The sequence below is a fragment of the Ascidiella aspersa genome, chromosome 5 (genome assembly GCF_963924565.1).
Source record: "Ascidiella aspersa chromosome 5, kaAscAspe10.2, whole genome shotgun sequence".
Lineage (NCBI taxonomy): Eukaryota > Metazoa > Chordata > Ascidiacea > Phlebobranchia > Ascidiidae > Ascidiella > Ascidiella aspersa.
Genome location: NC_139451.1, coordinates 23,895,204 through 23,906,388, shown reverse-complemented (window position 1 = coordinate 23,906,388; position 11,185 = coordinate 23,895,204). Strand labels below are relative to the sequence as shown.

Here is an 11,185-nt window from a genome sequence, read left to right as displayed (position 1 = left end):
ATATTGCGCGCTGCTCTTCGAATCGATGATCGTCATTTCCCGGTATATAACCTCGGTGCGCTTTGCCTGCGTTTTTGGCCCTTGCTCCTGAGAGTCGCGGTCGGTCAAACTTTCGGTTTTAGCCCAGGAAGAATTTGATCAAGTGACAGAATCTTACTTCTGGAATGTTCCAAACAGCATTTATGTGATTTTTGGATGAAAACATGGAAAAGGACTGCCAAGACATTTCTAAAATATACCTGCTGATAAACTCTTTTGTTTTTGCACAACATGTGTAGTAGTCAAAGCTAAATTATAGATTCGTGCATAGTGTACCCAAATATGTAGTAGCATTCTCAAGTTAAAAAGCATAAATCCAAATGGCACTCAAACTGTTTCATCTTATTTTGTAGTGTTTTAAGCCCACGATTGAATGACTTATATATACTGTGCTTTATAAATTAAATTGCTTTTTGTAATTGTTTATTTGCTTCATTCAATACATTTCGCTGTTAACGAAAATGGCACTTAAAAATGCCAACAAAAAAAATTCTGTTAACGCAGACTAAAGCGATTTTTGCGTCGAGGAATTGCACCAAAAGGACAAATGCAAGAGTTAAACGTAGCGTTGAAAATAGTCCTCCTATAGCTTTACAAAAGTGATTCCAATCAACGAGTTTAGTTTCACGAAGGGTGTAATTTATATTAAAAACAAAACAGTGCCCTGAAAAACGTTTTGGGCCGGTGCATACGGTCTATCTCGCCCAACACTTGGGGAACCAGTGTTATAGTGCGAGGGTCCGAAAATAGTGTATCCAGTTTAAGGCGCTTTTAAAGCTATTATGGAAAAAGTAAGAACAGCAACAGTTCAGTTTAAAAAATAAACTTGCTAAATCACTTAAAATCAGTGATATTTAAAAAAATTTGTTCCGCATGAAAACGTTTGGCTCGCAAAAATCTATTCTTGGATTTTTTTCCTAATCTATATCTGCTTTTTATACTTGCTTAAGAGAAAAGAACAATTCCCGAGGAACACAATAGGCCCTTTTAGGTCGGCTAAGAGCAGTTATGGCTCGCATCTATTTGATCTGACTGTGTGAGGCCGCCAAGCCGCAGTCCCTCCCGATCGCCTTGTAATGATTTCGGTTGCTGCTGGCAACACCGCGACGTCACAGCATGGTAGAATGTCCGACACGTCATCAATGTCCTTTCACAGAGACCAGGTAAGTGGGGCTTTGTGTATCTGTTTGTTTGTTGTCTTTCGAGGCGGGGCCGAATTAGAGCAGAAGCGAACGTTTAATCCGCAATCTCTTCTGAAACCGCATTTAAGTATGAATATTAATATTTTTTGATAAAAGTCTGATTGCTGGCTCAGTTAGGTTGCTTTAAGTAATGTGTAAAATATCTGATCGATATCTTGTTTACTTGCGGAGATATTACGCGTCGAAATTTGGAGCTGCATATACTTCCCTTTGGTCATTGTGTGCGGGTTGCGTTTATTTTCAGCACTTTTAGACCAACGATGTTAAAACTTGTGTATAATTTCGTTCGGCCACAAACCCCTATCGAGTCCAATTGACAAGTTTTGCCTTTCTCCTTATTGCCAACTCTAATTTTCATTTACCCAAGACACTGTCGGTGTTTTTAAAAGCGCTTTGATGTACCAAATGTTTAGGCCATTTCGGTGGGTGCTGGAAAGTAAATCTAAACTGGAAACAGTCGCATTTTTAGTTTAGTTTATTCCCCGCGTTTTTGTAATTCGGCAGCGTTGAATTCCTTATTAAAATTAGCAACTATAGCTGATGGTGGAAAATTGAAAAACGCGTTGCTCTCCAAGTCCCAGAGGCCGGCAAGTGATTAATGGATGTGTCGAATATAAAATCAACCATCGCAAACGTTCACAGATTTTCAAATCAACGCAATCGCAAACAATTTTTAACAAAAATACCTTATAGTAGCCGGGTAAAATGAGAGGTGCAAGCTATAGCGTCTCAAAGTGAACGCCAAAAAAAACGGGACAGGGAGGCAACGGCTGCGGCAACGTGACAGGCTAATAACCTGGCCCTCAGGTTGCGTCGCTCCCCGAAGAACTGGGTATTTGTAGAAGCCGGAGTCTCGCGCGGCGCTCGCAGGTCCCCCGAGAAAAAGGTGCTGCCTCTGCGCTCGCGCGCTCACGGCCTAAAGTCGCAGCAGTGTCCTCCAATACGCGTATGGACCAGTGACGCTATAGCAGTAGCAGCAGTAGGAGCGTTAGTCTTGAGGGCACAGATATTATTGCGAGCCGGGCAGGTCGACGTATACTTTGTTATCCGAGAGAGCTGTGCGCGCAGTCGTCGTACGGAGCCGGCTAACGAGTCGCCAATAGAAGAAACGTAAGTTTAATTTCTCTCCATCCGGCGACGCTTTTAGCCTGTGGTGGTCAGAGAAAGGCCGCGCCAACAGTGTGTCTGTATGTTTTCTAACCTACACACGGTATACAGTAAAATGGGAACGAGTCTTACACGCTACCATCGTTTGTGAGTCAGCCGTTGCTTAAAAGATGTCCGACTGATTGCAATCGGATTTTAAAGAGGTGGAGGCTGCTGTCGACGGTCTATTTTAGGCACGGCGCGGCGTACACGGGCAAAATGCAGACGCTCTATAACGTGGGTCTTCTTCGTGCATGCATTAATTAATAGAACAGCAGAATTCGAGCATCAATTATTTACGAACTATTACCGGGCAAGACGCCGCCGTCCAAGAAAAAACATACATCCGACATTTTACCGCAATTAACTTTTGGCGTAGAACGGCGCCAAAGAATATTTGTTGTCTTTAAACGATAAACACGGCAACAAAATAATAACAACGGGTTTTGTGCTTTCACATTAAAGCGCGAAAATAGAACCAGGATAAAATGTATATTTTTTTTACCTCGATTCCTTTTATTTAAAACAATGCATTTGTTAACTGTTGCCAATTTTAGAAACCGTCCCAATGCTGAGACTGCGCGTAATCACCCATTCCACTCGACGATACATATCCGGAGTTAAGCCAAGTGCCTTCCCCGATATAAAAAGTCAACATTTCACGACTTTCCCCAATTAGTGCTTGCGTCATTCCGCGCTATCTTCATTCACGATTGACATGCGCCTTTTGTAGTCGAACCGCGTGCAAACGTTAGATTTATCAGCACGTGTACATATAGAGCAGCTGAACGAAATCGCGAACGCCAGGCATTGATATTAAGTTTGTTTCGACTCAGACCTCAAAACAAAACCAACAACAGTCGGACGATGGTCGACTAGCGAGGCCGGCCGAGTCGTTTCGCAGAAAGGAAGGAAGCAAAAAGATGCACGTCTCGAACGAAAGCATGGAACAGCATTCACCAAAACAAGTAAGCGCTGTAATGATGGTTGTGACGTACTTTGTCTTACTTAGAATCTGCGCACGATGCAAAAAATATAACTAAAGGGACGGTTAAACTAACAAGATGTATCCTTGTGTTGGAACCTGTTTTTGGTTTAGTATTGTTTTCAGTCGGAAAATCCCTGTAGGTCTAACCGCTAAGAAAGTGGATTTGTGCATCTTTGATATGCTTTGTTCGATAGTTGTCGAATCCAAAGCAGAAAAAGTTGAAACCTATAAATTGACAACTTTTCGCAAGTCATTTCAACCAACCGAGAGCCTTCAACTCAAAAGTGCCCCACGCAACAAGTGAATATAACTGCAGTTGAGTACAAATCAGTTAGAAGCGAGGGTATATCGGCTAGATTTCTCAAGGTCACCATTGCTTGCTGTTTTTGTCGTTTGCCTTTTTACGAGCGGTATCAACTTAACGGCCCTAAAGCCCACACTGATTGGCTCGATTTTGGCGGCTCCAAGTCCTAGGAGCGGCCCTAATGACGCTCGCAGTGGGACTAGGAAGCCGAATGTGGCGAGTTCATACCGCAAGGCGCAGACAAACCTGCATAGATAGTATAGCTGAGCAAAACCTAATCCCGCTATTATGCACGGCTGCGTTTACGTGTTTAGCTTATCGCAACTAGCTTGATCCAGCCCACCGAATAATAGCATATTAGAAGACAAAAAGGTAAATTGAGATGTGCTTTAAGCTTTGAGTTAAACAGCTAAGAACCACTTGACCAGCAGCTAAACTCGTTCGGAAGTGTAGTCACGTTTCTTCTGCCTTTGTACGTCCGTAACGAAGTCGTGTTATTTGCGGCGAAAGACAAAATCAATACGCCGGTGGACTAGCAGCATGACTGTTACAACCAAACGTATAACATTACAAATAATATGAGTGCCTTCAAAACACTGTTACATGGTTTGTAATACACTTAGTTCTATCTGCTAAAGATGAGGTCTCAAAAACGAACGTTTCAAAACGAAAAAAAATACATACAAGCTTAAGGCAATTATAGAAGGTGGTTGCATAAAGAAACACTCATATTTTCGCTATTTTCGTTTTGAATCGTTCGATTTTGAGACCTAATCTTTAGCAGATAGAACTAAGTGTATTAAAAACCATGTAACAGTGTTTTGAAGGCACTCATATCTGATGTACTTCGTTTACTTCACAGATACTGCAACATAGTAAGTCAAAGGGTTAGCGTATTGATTTCTCAAATGCTGATAAAATCTACTACTACTAAAGACTTATGACGTTTTATATCCAATGAGGATTACTTCAATTGGCTACATCGATTAGCTAAAACGTAAACCAAGCCGTACGTCGTGCGTATAATATCTAAAATTACGGCACGCTTATTATTTTATTATGTTAGACTTGTGTTCAATAACGGGCACCAAACAAGTAGTCTATATTACTAACAGATGGTTTATGATCTGGATGGTATAGCCTACATAAATTAATTTGCAATTCCATTTCCATTTCTATTTATGTTATTGATCTTGTTTAAGCAAACGGTATATCCAACATATTGTTTGTTTAAATCTATAATATTCATTTCTGTCTGTCGTTAGTTTATTTTTTTGAATTTAAAAATATCCTATTCACATAAAATGGTTTCTATTTTTTCACATTTTAACGTTAGCCAAGCTCAAAAAAATATGACAAATAAGTGAGAGTGTGTCCTACTGCAAAAACTACAAAAATAGTTGTTTAATGACGATGTGTTTATTGTTCAAACAATGCATCCTAAACCTTGTTGCAGCACCCCTGGGGGTATTTAGATGTGTATATCTTGGACGTGCAAATAAATGCGTTCTTGTGCCAGAACCTTTAATTACCGTCAGGGTAATTGCCAATTTGCAAAAGTTGACTTTTTTTCTTTTAGGAAAATCGACCTGGAGCATTATAAATATTTGGTACAACATTCTGCATTGCTTTGATTTGAAATCTTCTTTTGCTAGGTTGAAGTTGGTAAAATCTGGGTTTTAGCGTAGACACAATTTTAAATAATACCCCGCCATAGGTAAAACAGTTTATTAAAGGATTAGTTGAAATAGTGATATTAATCGTACATCTAAAAGTATCTTGCTTATATAAATGTAACTTTAAAATTTTGAAAAGGACAAGAAAGTCAAGCATTGTCTTTTCATATTTGCAATTAATTTTGCCATCTTTGTTGAACTTTAGTACGCAGCAGGTGCTCAGAATACATTCGTTTTGTTTCATATCTTACACGTTTTTATGTAAAACAATCCATCTCTTCAATATGTTTTCGGGGGTAACAGCACTTTCCCAACATTGATTGCTAATGGCCTCGTTTTTATAATGTTTTGTTGAGACCATTGCCTGCTGCTGTAATTTGCACGAAATGCATACATAAAATCGCATGCAGACATCAGTGCCGGCCGAATCTCAAAACGTTTGGTGTAAAAATTATTTTACGTTGGGTGTCAAAATTAGTTTAGAATATTTTGCTTCACAACTGGCAAAAAGTGACCCAGCAATTTGGCGGATATGGGCTTGCAGGCTTTGGTCTTGGACAACTTACAAACGGGAGTGTGCGATTTCGGATACTGATACAACAGTAGCGTATAATCGTATGAATTGTCTTTTGACAAGTTCTTTATTCGAATCGATGGCTACTTATTGAAGCGTATTGAAGGGGACCGAAAGGTCCCTAGGATCAATAAATCGAACCAGACGCACAGGGCTTGGCCTGCAATGCGACGCAACTAAAACGCGAAGTCGCTTTTTGAAAGCACCAATCGTTTTTTCTAAGATCGCCTGTACGGGTCCATTGGTCGACTTCTATCATTGGCGTTAGGTTACTCGCTTAACAAATTCGATTTTGTGCTAAACTAATTTTACTCGCATAAAAACAAAAATGGAACCTTTGTTTGACCTTCGCTGGTTTTCAATTCGAAACGAGTATAGTGTTCTTTAACTCGCCCGAGAACGTGGGTCGGGGTTTACTCGATTCGAAAGATTAACAAAAGCATTTTCGAAACACGTCGAACATCTTGTATGCTGTATATATGGATTTGATGTTGGATAAGTTAAAATATATGCCAATGCAATTTTTTTTTTGCTGAATTAACAGAATGGTGTAAACGTAGGCCCCCAGTTATATATCATTAATCAGTCGCCTGCAAAACATTGTTTAATGTAGTAAAGCCTTTTTTTTAATTTTATTTTAAAATCTCCGGCGGTTTTAAAAGTGTTTGCGTTCACCAACTGTTTTCTCTTAAATGCAATACAGTCAATTTCACCCATTAAACGAACATTAAATAAATATTACTTCGCGGGGTTGTAATGTGTGTGTAAAAAAACTATAACATAATAATGATAGTATTGTGAACCCATATAACATGTGGCTCTTCTCACCACCTAAAGAATAAAACAAAGTAACATTGTTTTCAAGATGTTACATACAAGCGTTTGCCTTACAATTTTCGAACTGTCTAAATCTTTGAAAGCATCAATCTTCGTTCCAAATATTTCATAATTATGACAAATCAAAATCGATACCAGACGCGAACGGGCACCGGGCCTTCCCCTAACGTTATTATGGTGTCATTAAAATTGAGTGTTGTTAACGACTGAGAAACATTAAATTTGCGTATTTTGAAAGTCGTTTTAGGGAGGTTATGTTCAACACGTTATAATTTTTTTTAAACTATTTATGTCACTTTGTGTTATGGGGATATGTATACTCCAAATAGAATTGATGTAAGTTTTGCTGTTTAGTTGCGTTACAGCAAACTAATCTGATTAAAATAAAAGTAAAACATATTTTAAACTTCCGTCAATTCGATATTCTCCTTAAGTGCTATTTCTGCTGTTTTTTGTGCTGCATGCACTTCATTGGCGAATTAATTTGGATTTCACTTCACGAATATGGTTTCATTTTATAAATTGTAAAATACAATATGATCTCTGTAGGATTTAAACCATTGGCATTTTTCGGTGTAGTCGATTACAGATGGTGCGAAATTAAAGTGGGACTTTATAATGAAACGAGATGTTTTGACATGCCGCAATCGTTTTTTTTTTGGTATCATTTAGAGATTAAAAAAAATATTTTACAGTCCATTTAAGCAAACATTTCACGTTTTTCGCAATATCAAGTTTAGTTGGCGTGCGCCTGCCAACTATAAACCTTTGTAATCCGGAATGTAACAATTCAACATTAAACCACATCTGCATGCGGATGTTTGCCGGAGTTTTTAATGATAACGCGACGCTAATAATGACGCAAATGTTGCGGGGTCGATCGATGTTTGTTTCTTTCTTTATCGAAGCTTCCATGAATTCGAAACACTGCGTCTCATTGCCGTAAACACGCAATCGGCAACGATGGCTTCGTAGCTGTAAGTTGTGGGCTAAGTCGCATGTTGCCAGCATAGCAAGAGAGAAAGAGAGACGGGGAGGCGTTCCAGCTGTTGGTTCACGTGACTCTCTGGTAGGGGGCTAGCTGCAAGAAGCAATACCCCCTCGGGACGCGTCGTGTTAGGACAGACTCTCGGTTAATTACGCCGCATAACACCGCTGACGGTCGGACACAAACACGCGTAATTGGGGCAAAGCCCTTGACTGTATACTTGCCGCTGCTGTGGATTCGGTACGAGGGGTGTTGCCGCATAAAGCTGCTGCAATTAAAATGTACACATTCTCATCTCGAAGTTTTTTCCAATTTATATGGACCGAAAATACATTTTGGGGACATATCTTGTTTAACCCGTTATTTATTTGGTATGTTTCAGACCGAATTTTGTCCGAAACCTTATAGAAAAAGTAGACATCTTGGAACTTTCAAATTTTCAGAAACTTGGCGTAGAATGGTATGTGCGTATTCTCTGAAAGGTTTAGGAGTCCGCACCCCTAGGCGCCACTAATTGGGGAACAAAAAACAATAGTGTGACGTCTTTGTTTTATTTCTTTACAGCTATATACTCCTATCTAGTTACCCTTATTTTTCCAGGTCTAACAAACGTTTTTAAATTTTGATGTCCTTATTTCTGTCGAACAAAGTTTAACCGTTTCAGCACAATGACCGTGTAATTCAGTCTCATTTATATTGAAACCCGTTTTATCACCAAAGCATTTTTCTTATAGTGGCTGATAATAAACTTGGGAGCACAATGGTTGGAACTTTAAGTTAGACGAAGGCCTACTACATTTTTTCTGATTAGTCTAGAAAACGTATTTAACAATAACCAGAAACCTATACTTTCTATAAAAACGCGAAACCGAAACGCATGTTTGGACTTGCTATCAAAAAGATATTTCCCTGAAAACATCACAAGTTTTTAAATCAAAGCAATTAACAAATAAAACCAAATGATTTTCAATTGACTTGCAATCAAATCATTTTTTTGGCCTGTTACCAAAATAACTTGGGGGCTGCAAAGCAAACATAATTTTTACTTAAAACTAATAAAATCCGTTTTAGACTTCTTTTCAAACGCATTTCTTATTTGACTTTTATTTGCTTTTTCATTGTATTACAGAACGCAGGCCGCAACAGCTGCACTTCTTCGAGCGGGCTCTCGGGCTACACGCCAAACCTGACGGACCGTAATCGAAAGTTCTCACGTGGTCACGACGTCATCATTGAAAGCCCGGAACTACGCGCGTCACAAAAGCGAAGAATATCGGCCAACGGAAAAGGTAAAGATAGGGTGGGAGAAAATTACTTTAACCCTAAAATTGTAATTTAAGAAAAATTAAAAAATTGTCATACCCCAACTACTCTTACATTCAAACCAGGGTTCTTAGAAACTAATTAAACAAGATCTGAAATATTTATAATAAAACATAGGAGAAAAGATTTTTTCATTAAAACAATGATCAGTGAGTAAGAACGCCAATTGAAATTTGCACACTGATTTCAGCTGTAACTGTAAACTAACGCTGGTTAGAGTTAGTTCGACACCATTCTGTAATTTGTCAAACATATTCGTTAGAATTGGGAAGTCTCAGTTAATAAAATTATTTCTGGTCAACAATCCAAAACCAGGCACGACAAAAGCAACTTCTGGGTGTTATCTGTTTGGTAAAATATGTACTGCTATTATTGTATAACTGTTTAAGGTACTTTAGATTATTATTTCGCCTACTTATCCATGAAAAACCTAATTCTGTTTAAGCACCAAATATTTAAGCATTGTTTGCGGGATTGCTGTATTTACTTTGGTATAGAAATAAAATGGTTTATCAACTAAAATAGTTAAGTGTTCCTACCGGGTGATTTATTTTGAAACAGTATAACACAAACGTGCTTGGTATATTTGTTTATCTGAATAAAGAAAACCAATACCTTGAACTGAATAATATCAACTGGAAAAGTATGGTCTTCCAATTAACCAAAAGCTTTCTAAAAATTTCGGGGTAATGCGCCGAGTTTCAGGGTTCGCAAGGTTCACATATAACAGTTTTATGCTCGTGTTAACTCAATAAGTTGTACTTTTCTTTCTATATACAAATTTCAATATAAAAACTAACTCAATCCAATAGTTTCGAAATAGGTTAAAGTCAGATTTCTGTTTGCGATCGCCATACGCCAAAAAAGTTTAACAAACTAGTTCGGGTCGCACAACAAAAAATTGAAGCCATGTCCTTACAATCAGCCACAAAAGCCGAAGCTCGAACAAAATTACAGTCGTAAATCTTAGAATCTTGAACAGTTGTTCCAACTTTGGATATAAGTATTATTATCCAAAACGAATGTTTATTTGTGGTTATTGTTGTAATTTGAAACAAACTAAATTTGGTCAAACGGCAAAAAAATTGGGAAGCCCTGTAGGTCACAAAAGCCTAAGTTTGAGAAAATGATCCTCGTGAATCTTGAAATCTTGCACAGTTGTTTATACTGTTTAAAATGAATTTTGATTGGAACGTGATTATTGTTGTGATTTTAAATAAACTATAAATATAGTCGCACATCAAGAATTTGGGAAAGACCTGTTCTTAGAATCACGAAAACCGAACACGAACCCGAACCTCGAAAACTAGATACATTTTTTGGAGCCTAATGGTTGGAGGTTGTAGTAAGACGTATTAAGAATATCAAAGCCCATACAGAAGTAGGTATCATTTTTAAAGTTTCGTATAACTCTTTATTCATTTTCAACATCAAGATGTTACTTCTGTTGTATGGGCTTTAAACTTCTTATTACGTCTAGGTAAACTTTTCAACAAATTTTTAACTTGCCGCTTAGAGCTGGTGACAGTCGGAGTGCAGACGAACCCGTTCTTTGACGTGGACGAAACGGATGAATGCGCAACGGTGTTGGGCGAGTCGCCACGTCATAGCACCACCGTACTGTCGGAGACTGCTCGCGACACGGTCGAGGATCACTCTTGCTCACACCTGCTCAGAGGCATGGACGAAGACGGTTAGGGCACTTTTGTCTTTTTGAAGGTTTTGTGTTTTTTTGGAAGAGATTTTGTAAAGATCGCGGCTTTCGTATTTAATTAGTTCGTTAATTTTCCGCTTCTATGGTATGGCCACCCGACCAAAATCGCCTGTTTCTATAGGGTACGGTTACAACATTGGTCTAAAAGCACCTGTCTTTCTATTCACTATATTCATTTTAGTGGATTTGAACATTCCTCAATCCGTTTTGCTGGGCGGTTTATAAAAACAATCTTTTTATGATTTGGTGGACGTTTGCATCATAACTCAAGCTTTTAAAGTCCGTTAAAAGAAAAAGATTGCGCAATTTCCTTTTCGGCAACGATTTAATGGTTATAAGAATTATGCCCCTTTTCAACACATCATTGCTCAACCAGTGTTTTCAAACCGTTTTA

The 11,185-nt window shown here is 38.5% G+C and overlaps 1 protein-coding gene across 1 annotated transcript in view; it reads left to right on the top strand.

Annotated features, from left to right (window-relative positions):
• The first annotated feature begins 1,163 nt into the window (after positions 1-1,163).
• The window catches only part of LOC146145516 (potassium voltage-gated channel subfamily A member 1-like), a 29,298-nt gene continuing 19,276 nt past the window's right edge, over positions 1,164-11,185 (top strand). The window contains exons 1-4 of the mRNA XM_083390305.1: positions 1,164-1,202; positions 3,224-3,355; positions 8,884-9,043; positions 10,594-10,770. Of these exons, the coding sequence (XP_083246431.1) occupies positions 1,164-1,202; positions 3,224-3,355; positions 8,884-9,043; positions 10,594-10,770 (508 nt within the window). The remainder of the gene's footprint in view (positions 1,203-3,223; positions 3,356-8,883; positions 9,044-10,593; positions 10,771-11,185) is intronic.